We start from the raw sequence: 14,904 nt of genomic DNA, 5'->3' as shown, positions 1-14,904 counted from the left end.
AAACGTCTTCAGTATGACTCATGCAGGTTTTTTTTAACCGCTAGATGCCAAATGTTACATAGCTTTAAATTGGTTGTTTCAAATCATTAATTTTTTTAAAGCACACTAACCAAATGATCTTTTTTTCTGAGTGTGAATGGGTACGATTCAAAGAAAATTTAAGTTATGTATACTCTTATTAGCAATTTACAAACACAAAAATAGACTTCTTCACCAGCTAAATGACCATACTGTCCAGTTCAGTTGATGAAAACATACATTGTGCCTTAAAATTCACATGAATATTATACTTAAAAACAACAAAAAGTTTCAATGATTGACTCAAATAACATTTAATCTGTAAAATAAAAAGTTCCTCACATTTGAAAAAAAAATTTGTTCTTGACCACTTCACATGCATGTCAATGGAAATGTAAAGGATACTTCTGAATTACAAAAAAACACATGCTACAAATTGATATCTTTAATAATACTATGGCAGTGATTACAGTCCTTCAGCTTGGTTTTTAAAGGACTATTATTATTACATGACTTCAGGAAAGGAACTGGGACAAAAACTTGTCTGTTGCCATTTCCTTCATCTTGAGAAATGAGCACAACACTAGCACTGGTAAACTTCAGTACAGACACCGACATGATCCAAATGACAATACATTGAAAACATTAAAAGAGAGAAAATACTTAAGATAGCTACTCTAATACATAACACGGATCATGATTTCCACACACACACACAAACGAGTAACAAGCAGTTTATTTACAACCATTGACTAATAAAATTACGTTTGCAGATTTAATACTTAAGATAGCTACTCTAATACATAACACGGATCATGATTTCCACACACACACAAACGAGTAACAAGCAGTTTATTTACAACCATTGACTAATAAAATTACGTTTGCAGATTTAAAAAAAAAACACACTATAGACCACTGATCCTTAACTCTGGCTCACGAGATCCACTTTCCTGCAGAGTTTAGCTCCAACCCTATAAATCAAACAAACCTACCTGTGATTTTCTAATGATCCTGAAGACATTGATTAGCATGCTCAGGTGTGTTTGATTAGGGTTAGAGCTAAACTCAGGAAAGTGGATCTCGCGAGCCAGATTTGAGGATCACTGCTATAGACTATTATAAGAATTTTTGTAGGTCACTTTGGTAAGAGCATCTGCCCAAAACAAATGTAAATTTTAAAACTATACACAAAGTGTTTAACAAAACGTCACCGGTTGAAAATCCAAAAGAGATTTTATGCACAAAAAGAGAAATGATTTAAGTAAACAATTGTCTGGACCATATGCAACCGGCAAACAGCAGCACCATCGATGGCAAAAAAATAAAAAAATAAATCACAGTCATCCTAATAAAATACATTTTAACAAGCATGAGAACAGATGGTTAAAGGAATAGTTCATCCAAAAAAAAAAAAAATGCTTCAAATTTACACCCTCAAGCCATCCAAGGTGTAGATGAGTTTGTTTCTTCATCAGAAATGATTTGGAGAATTTAAGCATTACATCACTTGCTCACCAATGTTTCCTCTGCAGTGAATGGGTGCCGTCAGAAACAATAAAAGTCTTCATGGACTAAATCTGTTCTGATGAAGAAACAAACTCATCTACATCTTAGATGGAGTACATTTTCAGCAAATTTCATTTTTGGGTGAACTATTCCTTTAAGTGAAAAGGGGGGATTCAATACTGACTGACTCTCTCACAGCGGTTTAAACATCTCTTACAGCTTATCAAAACAAAACGGACACCAAAAGTGCAGGGCTCAAGAAAAACACATCTGACCTTAACAAAAATAATCATTGCTGTGTACATACACACACGTAACAAAGACAGGAAAACAGTAAGGTGAGGGGAAAACTGCTGTTATCTCATATCTCTCACTGTTTTGGGAACTCGAAGGACTTTGTAAATGTTGTTGTGAAAGATAGTGGAGAAGTGAGGACGTGAATCCCTCCACATGAGAGTGCAAAGTGGCACTTTTCCTGCATTTTGTGCATCCTCCACGTCCCAGATCTCAGGCATGCTGCAACCTGGCCTGGAGAAGAAGAAAGCATGTGAGATAATACAACTGATCAGACAGCGGTATTAATTCAAAGTATGCAGCATTTACTTGGAGCGTCTGGTGCACCACGAGTCCTCAAGGATGAAATAGTCCACCTGCAGCTTTATTAAGTTTCGCTTCACTACCTCAGCTGGCTTTCGGCTGTACATGGCATACACCATCTTTGTTCTTTCTCTGAATAAGGACAAATTAAATCAAACGCTTTACATTGACAAAACAATATTATGAGAATTAAATACTGTAGAGATGAAGCGTATGTAAAATCATGTGTACCTCAATCCTGCGTCTTCATAGTGTGGGTGGTTCACTATGGCTCTTCCTGTGGACAGTTTCACACTCGCCATGGTGGGCATTGCACCAGCAAACACAGCATCTACAGGAACATTGCATGGATGCAGGAGTCAGACACTGGTCACAGGAAGTGAGATGCTTCATTTTGTGCCGTTGAACAGCAAAGGTTTCTCACTAGGGCTTGTGTTGTCTTTGATCCACTCCAGGAGCTCTTCTTGAGGGAAGTTACTGAATTCTCCTATGATGTCCCATTGACTCTGCAGGTTGGTGACTCCTTGGACTGCCATGATGGATAATATTCCCACGACTGTCAGCTGGAGTTTAAACTTCTCTCCTACCCAGCCAAACAGCTGCAGATTAAATCAAAACATTAGTCACACCACATCTGAAAAGTTTTTGCTCAAATCAGCTCCCTTGCATTATGGACATTTTGGGGCGAGTTATGGAGAATGAATAGTTGGGTCACCTGTCTGGAGCAGATCAAACAGGACATGATGCACATGTGAGGAGTGAGGAAGAGCTTCAGTCTCATGATGAGCACAGCCAGCACTGCAAATGCCACCAGCTGCAGACTGTGATACACCAGCTAGACAAACATCACAAGATAAAAACAGCCTCTGAATATCAACTTGTATGCCATGGGTCACATACGTTGCATTCAGAAAGTATTCAGAACCCCTTCACTTTTTTCAATTTTGTTATGTTGCAGCCTGATACTACATTGTTTAAATTTATTTATTTTTTCCTCATGAATCTACACTCCGTACCTCATAATGACAAAGTGAAAATAGAATTTTAGAAATGCCTGTAAATGTATTAAAAAGAAAAAACTGAAATGTGACATATCAGCACTTAGTTGAAGCACCTTTTTGGGTATGACGCAACAAGCTTTGCACACCTGGATTGGGGGATTTTCTGCCATCCTTCTTTGCAAATCCTCTCAAGCTTGGTCAGGTTGGATGGGGACCGTTGGTGGACAGCCATTTTCAGGTCTCTCCAGAGATGTTTGATAGGGTTCAAGTCCGGGCTCTGGCTGGGCCACTCTAGGAAATTCACAGAGCTCTCCCTAAGCCACTCCACTGTTGCCATGGCTGTGTGCTTAGGGTCATTGTCTTGTTGGAAGGTGAACCTTCTGCCCAGTCTGAGGTTCTGAATGCTCCTGACTAGTTTTTCCATTAATGCTATCTCTATATTTTGATACATTGAGCTTTTCTTCTACTCTGATGTGTCCCTCAGTCCCTGCCGCTGAAAAACAGCCCCACAGCATGAGGCTGCTATCAGCACACTTTACTTTTAGGATGGTACTCTGCAGGTGATGAGCAGTGCTTGGTTTCCTTCAAACATGATGCTTGGAATTGAGGTTCATCAGACCAGAGAATCTTGTTTCTCACATTCTGAGGGTCCTTTAGGTGCTTTTTTGCAAATTCCAAGTGTGTTTTCATGTGTCTTTACTGAGGAGAGGATTGAGTTTGGCCACACCGCCATAAAGCCCAGTTCGGTAGAGTGTTGCAGTGATGTTTGCCCTTCTCTAGGTTACTTCCATCTGCATATATGATCATGGAGCTCAACTAGAGTGACCATCAGCTTCTTGGTCACCAGTCTAGACAAGGCCCTTCTCCATCAATTGCTCAGTTTGGCTGGGCAACCAGCTCTTGGAAGAGTCCTGGTTGTGCCAAACCTCTTCCATTTGAAAATTATGGAAGCCACTGGGAGCTTGGGAACCTTCAGTGCAGCAGAATTTTTTTGTAGCCTTCCCCAGATCTGTGCCTCAATACAATCCTGTCTCTTAGCTCTGCGGGCAGTTACTTTGGCCTCAGGGCTTGGTTTTCGCTCTGATATGCATTATCAGCTCTAAGGCTGATAATGCACTGTATATAGGGTCTGAATACTTTCTGAATGCACTGTACATCGCTTTATATACATCAACTAAGGGGAAAAAAAGCTTGAATCATAAAAAGCTACACATAAAATTACAGAAACTTACCACTCCCTTTGCCAGCATCTGGCTCCTAAAAAATGGAAGAACAGAATTTAGAAAATAGTAGCCATTATTATCCAAAGAAATGTAAAAATATTCTACTATTTATTAGTTTGGGATCAGTAAGACTATTATTATTATTATTTTTTGATTGAAAGAAAGGAAGAAAAAAAGAAAATTCATTTCTGCAATAATTTTGCAAGGACATAAATGATTTAAAAGTGAAAAGACACATAAAATGTTACAAAAGATTGTATTTCAAATAAATGCTGTTCTTTTGAACTTTCTATTCATCAAAGAATCCCGGAAAAAAAATGGTTTCCAAAAAATATTAAGCAGTACAACTATTTTCAGTGTTGATAACTAGAAATGTTTCTTGAGCAGCAAAACAGCATAATAAAATATTTCTGAAGGATCATGTGACTCTGAAGACTGGAGTAATGGCTGTAGAAAATTCAGCTTTGCCATCAGAGGAATAAATAAGATATAAAAAAATATATATGAAAAAGAAAACAGTTATTGTAAACTGTAATAATATTACTGTATAATTGACCAAATAAATTCAGCCTTGGTGAATCTAAGAGACTTTTAAAAAACTAAAAAGTACATACTTTTGAACCATAGTGTATCTTTTTTATTCTATACAGAAATAATACAATTGATTAAATATAATTTATACATTTATTTGTGTCCTTTTACTTTCTTGGTAACACTTTACAATAAGGTTCATTAGTTAACTACATTAGTTAACATGAACTAATAGTGAACTGCACTTATACAGCGTTTATTAATCTTTGTTCATGTTAATTTCACCATTTACTAACACATTATTAAAATCTTGTTAACATTAGTTAATAGACTGTGAACTAACATGAACTAACAATGAACATCTGTATTTTTATTAACTAACGTTAGTGAAGATTAGTAAATACAGTAACAAATGTATTGCTCATGGTTAGTCCATGTTAGTTTATACATTAACTAATGTTTACCTAATGAACCTTATTGTAAAGTGTTACCACTTTCTTTTATGTAACATTTTTCACATACCCTCTGCTCACTGTTCATGTTCACAACAATCATGCCAGTAAAGTGCTGTAGATATATAGAATACTTACTGCTCCATTTCATCATCCTCTGACTTTTCTGTCGTCTTATTTCTGAGAAACACAATAATGTCCTGTATAGTCTAAACTCGGGAAGCAAAAGGAGGAAGCATATGGAGGGAACTTTAGTGTTTCGATTACTTCTACAAAAACGCTTATGAGAAAAGGCTAAACTCTAAACTAACTGATAAACACCAAACTGACAGAAAACTGTAAACCTAGATTGTTGCAAATAGATAAAAGCAGGACACACATACCAAAATGTAGGAGGGGTAAATCATCCATTATCTAAGTGAAAACGACTCACCCTTCCAGCAATAAAACCCACAATCAGCACGTTAATTGGAAGCAGCATGGTTTTGATGTACCGGATGAGAGTCTGCAAACACATTAAGTCCAATATAAAAAAAAAAGAGCTTTAAGGGGAAACTGATGACTGACTGCAAGGAAATGGATCACATTACCCACCTCTGTTTCGATGAAGTCAAACTCAGCAGCACACGTGTACATCATCGTGTCAAAGTCTTTGTAGCTTGTGAACTTGGATTTGATCAGACTGCTGATGTGGGCCTATAAATCAAAACAAAATTAAAATTGCAAAAGCACTGCAAAGTGTTCAACGGACCCCTAAATCTAAAGCTAACTGATGTTCACAGCACTGCTCTCCTTTTTACTCACATCATCTGATGCCCCAAAGATCACTGAGAGCATGAACTTCAGAATGACAGTGGAGACCACCCATGCAAGGCACTGCATGACCTATCAAAAACAACTGTTTTTTAAATCAATTCAGGCACATTTTACTGTTGCATCAGTCAGTACTCAGTACTGCTTGTGCTCTTACCCATGTGAAGAGTCCAGGTTTGAATATTCCAACCAACCAATCCCTGAGTGCAATTATACCCTGAAATAAAAGCAGACCAACCAGTAAATCTGGCATGTTTCTTCACAGTATGTTTGTGTTAGAGGTCATATATTTGTATGTACTATGTACTTAGTCATGGATACTTATTTGGTCATTTTCTACACAAGACAAGATTAAACACATCAGCTTCTGGTGTCATAGGAACCGACTATACCACACTGTGTGCTTTCCGGAGCAAGTAGCTAATGAGTGCAGCAATGAGCCTTCACAATGTCCAACTCACCCAGATGGAGACCAGTGAAGAGGCGTAGAAGGATGTCAACAGCATCGAATTCCCGAACATTAGAAGAAAACAGACGGCCAAAGAGATCTGTGAGGAGCAGTCAGTTCATCAGTGAATCAGAAAGACAACATGAGTAATATTGTAGCTCTATTAATAAAGTCTTTACATTACCATGTGAGTTACTAAGACAGACTGCATTTTTGCCGGACTCAGATATCCCAGGATATATGAAGCAAAAAGGGATGCCACCTGCAAAACACACAAACATTCTTGTCATAGCATCCTTTGCTATCTTGCTGCAAAACAATTTTCTCATAACAGCAAAAATTGAAAACTGGATTGCACAATATTCCTGAGGCATGAAATCATGTCAGACTTATCTAGGTCTTCTTCAGGCAAAATATCATTACAAATGACTCTGACTCTGGAGGGGAACTGCATTACGTTTCTATTAGGAAACTGTCAACATTGTTCAAACGTTTGAGGTCAGTAAGGTTTTTTGTTTTGAAAGAAGTGAATGCATTATTACAAGAATGCATTATTACATTAATCAAAAGTAACAGTGTAAACATGGAACAAAGATTTCTATTCCAAATAAACTTATTTCGAACTTTCTATTCGTATAAGAATTCTGAAAAAAATTATGTATCACAGTTTCCACAAAAATATTAAGCAGCACAACTGTAGAGAATATTTTCTTTCAACACTGATAATATTTTCTAAGGGTCTAAATCAGCATATTAGAATGATCTGTAATTTCTGTTGAAAATCTGAAAATCAACTTTGCCATTGCAGGAATAAATTACATTTTAAAAAACATTATGATAGAAACATTATTTTAAAATTGTAAAAATATTTCACCCTGTTAACGTGGATGTTACATTTAGCTGCTTTCTCTATTTCCTTCAAATATCAGCATTAAACAAGTGTTTGGGTCAGCATGTATATGATCGTGTTTTCTCTTCCATCACTCACCTGGGTAAGCAAGACAAACTGAGCAAACTGCCACGGCAGCATGAAGAAAATATTGGAGATCCCCAGAGCCATCATGGTATTCTTGCTTGGGTTCCTCGTCCTTACAAAATCAAAAATATCCAACAAAATACATTTTAATTGCACAGAATAACCCAACGTTTTGTGTGTATAATCATAAACAATGTACACATAAGCCACCTAAATACACAAAACATTGCTTAAATGTGTCTGGTGACCACATAATACTTAAAAGATTTAAGTCATCTCAAAGTATGAACAAAAAGAGTGAACATGTGTATGAAAGGTTTAATATAAACATTAAATTGCTATGATTTGGGTTGCAAACTTAAGGAGGAAAGCAAGTTACCGGAGGATGTAAGTGAGCAGAAGCATCTGCAGAACCAGGAAGGGGTAGGAGAAGCTCTCTCTCAGAGGTGGTGTCCACATGACCCGAGTACTCTGGCATTCAAAGGTTCAAAAGAGAGACAAAATCTCTAAGTACTAGAAGACTGTAGCGAAAGAAAAAAAAATTCTCCAAGATGCTTAAGAAAACTATCTGCTTTACCTCTCCATGATTAAAGAAGAAACACAGAACTGTAACAGTGCCACCCAGTCGACTGCCACTATAAGAACAGCCAAAAAATAAAGTTTGTTATGATCTATCTTTTGAAATGAAGCTTTTAGGATCAACCCATTTGCAATCAAAGTATAAACTCAAAGTTGCACTTTTCTTTGGTATTGATTAAAGGACTCTTCCTCTGAGATGTTTATTCTAGGCTGGATTACCTCAGATACGTTCCATAAATGAAGAAGAGGCTCAGCATTGCCCCATTTAACAGGAACACAAATGTGACATAAAAGTAAGCAGGATCCCCCAGACCTGTGGAAAAGCCACTCAAGTAAGTAAAGCATCTTTGTGAAAGGAAGAACACTTGGCCGTCAGTCACACAGTGAATGAAACAGCATTTTTTTTCTCCACCTCAACATCACTTTACAAAAAGAAATATTCCCTCATAAGGAGCGTGTTAGCAGAAGTGAAAATAGCAAAAAATCAGCAAGTACAAAAAAGAGGTTCAAAAGTTATTTCTATCTTTAATTACAACTACAATGTAGAAAACTTTTCTAAAACAGCAAGACAAATTGAAGGTGACTGTTATATAGAAAAAACAAGGGAATGAATTAAGTCATGAATACTTGATTCATGGGCCACAATTTAACTAAAACAAGTTGTTTGAATGTCATGTGTGGGCTCTACAGTTATTTACAATGTACTGTACTGCAAATGCTCTAAAATTAAACAACAAATAGATGTGTGGGCCAAACAATGTATACTTATTTGATGTTTGGCTTCTCCAATACCTTCACAACTCTCCACTGGATCTAGACCCTCCCCTCTGTTGATGGTCCAACACATCTTGGTAGGGATCCCCAAAAAATCCATCGTGCTAGTGTATGCTCTGTACCAGCTGGCCAAGACCACCTGCAGTACAAGAGAGCAAAAAAAGATGGTTAACTTCAGAGCTCAATCAAACAGCGTGGAATAAAGAGATTTCACTGATATTCAGAAGATGCCAAAGAGGCAATCTCACCTCAGGGTACAAGTTAAACCTCTTTAGAGTGTTTATCACCAGAGGATATTCAGTGAGACGATCGTTCATGATCATATAAAGACCGTCCACGACAGAAGGAGCCTTAATGATGGTCTTGAAGTATGAGTAATACAGTCCCTTAAAAGACAAAATAGCATATGCCACTGTGAGACGATTATCTAAATCAGCAAGATGTCAATTAAAGTTCAAGCTTAGTATTTAACTAAATGAGTTGCAAGGTGAAGGAGAGCTATATATGGAGTAAACTCAGGATAATAACAAAATAATAGCAAAAAGTCTCCCAATTTACCCTCTCTGGACAGACACAGTAAATTATGTAGTAATCATATTGGAGGGGAAAAGTAATAATAACCATCTCTGTTCGAAAGGCCATCTCCTTTTCCAAAGACGACATGTGTGAAAAATGCCTGTCATTTTCAAACAGATGTGAGAGATGATACCTGAGAAACACAGGATAGTTTATTTAGTCACAATAAGAGGAACATCATGTTCATGTCGTAAAGCTCTAAAGCTACTTACCAGTGTAAAAATCCCACAATAAGAGCTGTGGAAATAAACACATGAGGTTAGGTGACTTTGCCCAGAGACAGATCGCTGCGTGGCCACACTGAAGGACTCATATCTGACCATACAGAACGAGTCTCTATTAGAAGTCGCCTACTTTAAAACAGATGAACAATTCACGTCTGTGGATAGTTTACATGTACTGACAAACCATAAAATGCATTAGCGTATGGTAATCATTGGCTAATAACTGGAGTGAAATGAATGAAATTCGATTGGTTGCTAACTAGAGTTAACATGCGAGCATTCACCAAAAACCTGAAGATTATGAAGGTCATTTGGAGTTGTTAAAGAATAAAATCGTTCAAGGAAATATGATCTCTACACAACTTTGTTGTTTACAAGCGAGTTTCTATAATACTGACACTGAGAACATGCTAGATGCTAATCATGTGAATAACCGTTAGCTACCTAGCGGCTAAGAAACAAAGCCTTACCGAGAACCAACACTGATACTCCTCTTGCAAAAGCGGACGGGCTCAAACCTAATTTGCTTCTAATGAACCCTGCAAAATATCCGCTTTTACTCTGGGAAGCCGAGCCCTTCCCATCTTTGGCACGCTTGCTTTTCCCCAACGCGGACTGACTCCTGTCCTTCTCGCCGCTCTGGTCCTTGGCATTTGATTTTCTGGTTTTAACTACCATGTTTTCATATTTCTGTCTGTAACAGGGAAGCGACAGGAGCGTAGATACGCGATAAAAAGCAGCTGTTTGACTCTTCCGAGCGCCTCACATCTGTGGTCCTGCACAGTTTGAGTGCTGTGGGACTTCACTGATCTGTTGAATGAAGCGGCCATCGCCCCCGTCTGGACGCGGCGCTCAACTGTCCGCTTGACGAGTAACCATGACAACGTGTTACCACGATAAAGAACTTCCGTAACCATGATGACGCTTTAAATAATCTTCACATACATAAACTGGTATATTATAGGGAATCGTAAGGATTTTAATGATTCATTACGGTTCCTTAACACTTCCATTCACGAATCTTTTAGTCTTTTTGAGAACCATATAGAAGTGAAATGAAGAAATTAAATTACTATTGCATTTAATACATTCTTCAGTCTTTTACCAAATAATATCGTTCGCCAAAAGCAGGTTTACATAGACGTTTAAAGAGATTTTAAAAATGTTTATAGGCTGCATAAAGGTAATCTAATAATTGGCCCTAACTATATATTAAATAAATACTAAACAAACAATAAATGGCTGAATTCGGAATAGCATTCTATCTAACTAATCTAAATATTTTTTCTATATAAAAATATGATAGGGGAATACGAATTCATTAAAGAACTGGATCAAAAGAGTCGTCACCAGTTCGAAAATCGAACTCCACAAGTGCTCGCGCTGTGGATTTTTGGATTCGCTCAAATGAACCGGCTCATACAAGTCATGAATGTTTCGATTCACTAAAAAGATCCACCTCATTAGAGTCTTTTGTTCGGGAATCCGAATACTGCCTCTTCTACGAAGCCATGTGTTCAGATGAGAGCAACCGCATGATGTCGCTGTGAGCCTGACGACCGTAACACACTTTGAAAGTAGGCTATATAAGTAATTTATATAATAGGAATTTATAGTTAACTTGTTGATACGCAAAGTACTATATATATATAAATTAAGTTTTGATATATTTACGGTAGGAAATTTACAAAATATCTTCATGGAACATGATCTTTACTTAATATCCTAATGATTTTTAGCATAAAAGAAACATCTATAATTTTGACCCATACAATGTTTTTTTTTGGCTATTGCTAAAAAATATACCCAAGCGACTTAAGACTGGTTTTGTGGTCCAGGGTCACATATAATAATTATATATTGTTATAGTTATTAGAAATAATAATTGCTAATTACTTTATTAAAATATAAAACTTTATTAAAATAATTCTAGATCATTAAAAATTATATTATCCAATTTAACAGTATTACTGTGTGTCTATATATAATGTATAATTCATTTATTAAAATATATATATATATTTCAGATAACTTGCTATTTTATTTTATTATTACTTTTTTAATGCAACAACATTAATGCATTTTAAGTGTGCAACTTTAATTGTCTCAATACGTTTTGGTCTCAAAACTGTAAGTTTTACTAATCATGCTTAAATATATATATATATATGTATGTATGTATAACGTATTGAGACGATTAAAGTTGCACACTTAAAATGCATTCATGTTGTTGCATTAAAAAAGTAATAAAATAAAATAGCAAGTTATTTCACATAAGATGTGTGTTGGTTTTTAAATGACCAAAAAACAATAAATTTACAGTCTACAGCCACTAAAATTATTTTGGGTCCAGTTTTTGTAATTGTGAAATGGCTTATAAAAGAACATTTAGCTCTGAGAAAATGTCTAATCATTTGTTTACAGGTGCCATTTGGTTTCATTTGGCCATTTATTTTTAATTAATTAAAATACATACATTTTAAGTGTGGCTGAAGTGTCCAAATACTTTGTGTGAAAAGTGTATGCTCCCATAATAAGTGGTGGGTTTACTGTGTCATTTTTGATGGTACCACAATAAGTTGGATAGAGTTCTTGAAGTGGGCAAGGATCTGATGGAACTAAAGCAACAGGAATCTGTTTGGTTTGGAACATGCTGAGAATTAGGGCTGTGACATCACAACCGTTTCTCTTCATCTCAAGAAACAAGGCCAGAGCACACTTCTCAACAGGGCATCTGAAGCGGGAACAGTTTGTTTTCACTGTTCCTTTTTACTTCTAGGCCTTGGGATCAGAAAGAAGCTTTACTTTCACTGGAAATCATGCATGAGAACCTGACAGATACAATGATTACACAGTTTGTCTGCTTGCCATAGAAGAAAGAAACGTGCATATATAAATTATAGATGATCTAAAATAGAATGTTTTATATTATAATACCTGTTTTTATATATAACAGTATATGTAATATATAATGTGTGGCTGAAGTGTCCAAATACTTTGTGTGAAAAGTGTATGCTCCCATAATAAGTGGTGGGTTTACTGTGTCATTTTTGATGGTACCACAATAAGTTGGATAGAGTTCTTGAAGTGGGCAAGGATCTGATGGAACTAAAGCAACAGGAATCTGTTTGGTTTGGAACATGCTGAGAATTAGGGCTGTGACATCACAACCGTTTCTCTTCATCTCAAGAAACAAGGCCAGAGCACACTTCTCAACAGGGCATCTGAAGCGGGAACAGTTTGTTTTCACTGTTCCTTTTTACTTCTAGGCCTTGGGATCAGAAAGAAGCTTTACTTTCACTGGAAATCATGCATGAGAACCTGACAGATACAATGATTACACAGTTTGTCTGCTTGCCATAGAAGAAAAAAACGTGCATATATAAATTATAGATGATCTAAAATAGAATGTTTTATATTATAATACCTGTTTTTATATATAACAGTATATGTAATATATAATCATATTTGTGACCCTGAACCACAAAACCAGTCATAAGGGTCAATTTCTCGAAATTGAGATTTATACATCATCTGAAAACTGAATAAATAAGCTTTCCACTGATGTATGGTTTGTTAGGACAATATTTGGCCGAGATACAACTATTTGAAAATCTGGAATCTGATGGTGCAAAAAAAAAAAAAACTAATATTGAGAAAATCATCTTTAAAGTTGTCCAAATGAAGTTCTTAGCAATGCATATTACTAATCAAAAATCAAGTTTTGATATTTTTACGGTAGGAAATTTACAAAATAACTTAATTGAACATGATCTTTACTTAATATCCTAATGATTTTTGGCATAAAAGAAAAATCTATAATTTTGACCCATACAATGTTTTTTTTTTTTGGCTATTGCTAAAAATATACCCAAGCGACTTAAGACTGGTTTTGTGGTCCAGGGTCACATATAATAATTATATATTGTTATAGTTATTAGAAATAATAATTGCTAATTACTTTATTAAAATATAAAACTTTATTAAAATAATTCTAGATCATTAAAAATTATATTATCCAATTTAACACTATTACTGTGTGTCTGTATATAATGTATAATTATTCATAATTAATTTATAAAAAAATATATATTTCAGATTACTTCATTTTTTTTATCTCTTTGGCTCGACTTTTTGGCTTTTTTTATCTCACATACCGCTAGACGATAACGATCAGATTGAGTCTAGTCTAATTCACATAATAATGCATGAACTGGTGCAGACAGTCCTGTACAATGATGGTCTCAGGTGCCAAGCGATGAATTGTTTTCTGCTGTTGTACTGATCTCACCACGGCCCTTCATGGCCTCTGAGTGAATCATTGGTGCTAGACATAACCTAAATACAATAACGAGACTCAGTGCCCATCTTGAAAGTTATGGTTAGGGGTGCCACTGAAATGTCTGTGGTGTTAGCACAGCTTGTGGCCACACTGAGGGAATTTGTTTTTTCACCAAACATAGCTGAGATCTGGCCGTTTGGAGGGTGAGAGCGTAGGTTCTGCTGTTAGCTGATGACACCTCCTGTCCAGCCGCTCGGGTTGCCAGTACACTTGGCCCATCATAAAATCACTTGGAAGGAAGGTATGTTGGATGAGAGGCTATTTATTCACATTTTTGTGTTAGATTGAAAAGTGATGCATAATTAAATGCATGACAAATCGTAGTATTTGCTAATGTTATTTTTTAATATACAACACCAAATAACCCTCTTCTTCTAATCTGTTCTGTTAAAACACCCCCAAAAGGTGATGACACATTTGAGTTCAGTCTGATCATAAAATGTACTATATTCAAAAGGAGATTCAACAAAGCCACCCACTGACCACATGTATGAAAGGCCTGGCTGGCTGAAGTGTGAATCAGGGATCAGTGTTTATGTAAAGGGTTTTCTGTGCCCTGAAGGTTCCCCAAAACTCTACACAAATATCTCCCAGATGGGCTAAAGACGTGCCAGTATAATCATGGGACAGTGAAAATTGGCTCACTTTCTCTCACTCACTCGCTGAGCTAAGTTTATAAGTATGAATGTGAGTGTCAAAAGAGTATAATGCATGAGTACAATCAAATTCAGGTAATAAAAACTATGGAATAACACAAAAGAAATGTTGTAAAGTTACCATAAAATGTGTGAATATACTGTGTGTGTGTGTGTATATATATATATATATATATATATATATA

General features: G+C 36.1%; 1 protein-coding gene across 1 annotated transcript; it reads right to left on the bottom strand.

The window, feature by feature from the left end:
* Window positions 1–1,520: 1,520 nt before the first annotated feature.
* LOC107592414 (probable C-mannosyltransferase DPY19L1) lies at window positions 1,521–10,553 on the bottom strand. The gene is made up of 22 exons (XM_016281915.1): window positions 10,192–10,553; window positions 9,710–9,734; window positions 9,543–9,630; window positions 9,170–9,307; window positions 8,940–9,060; window positions 8,367–8,460; window positions 8,146–8,203; window positions 7,948–8,039; window positions 7,581–7,680; window positions 6,777–6,854; window positions 6,606–6,692; window positions 6,302–6,361; window positions 6,136–6,216; window positions 5,926–6,027; window positions 5,765–5,836; window positions 5,470–5,540; window positions 4,358–4,382; window positions 2,840–2,959; window positions 2,549–2,723; window positions 2,356–2,455; window positions 2,131–2,256; window positions 1,521–2,055 (listed from the first exon to the last, which is right to left on the bottom strand). Exons 1-22 carry the CDS (start codon window positions 10,397–10,399, stop codon window positions 1,884–1,886), a joined length of 2,193 nt encoding a protein of 730 aa, XP_016137401.1. The 5' UTR covers window positions 10,400–10,553; the 3' UTR covers window positions 1,521–1,883.
* Between the last annotated feature and the right edge of the window lie 4,351 nt (window positions 10,554–14,904).

Source organism: Sinocyclocheilus grahami, unplaced genomic scaffold (assembly GCF_001515645.1).
Source record: "Sinocyclocheilus grahami isolate Dianchi unplaced genomic scaffold, SAMN03320097.WGS_v1.1 scaffold153.1, whole genome shotgun sequence".
In the NCBI taxonomy this organism is placed as follows: Eukaryota; Metazoa; Chordata; class Actinopteri; order Cypriniformes; family Cyprinidae; genus Sinocyclocheilus; species Sinocyclocheilus grahami.
The sequence above is the reverse complement of the archived record's forward strand: the minus strand, read 5'-3'. Positions and strand labels throughout refer to the sequence as shown.

What these genes read in the sequence shown, in the direction of transcription:
- LOC107592414 (XM_016281915.1), bottom strand. Translation starts at nt 10,399, where the DNA reads ATGGTAGTTAAAACCAGAAAATCAAATGCCAAGGACCAGAGCGGCGAG. An exon ending in GGTTTAACTTGTACCCTGAG is followed by an intron (nt 9,061 to 9,169) that starts GTGAGATTGCCT and finishes CTTGTACTGCAG; the next exon opens with GTGGTCTTGGCCAGCTGGTA. An exon ending in TCTTTGGGGCATCAGATGAT is followed by an intron (nt 6,028 to 6,135) that starts GTGAGTAAAAAG and finishes TTTGATTTATAG; the next exon opens with GCCCACATCAGCAGTCTGAT.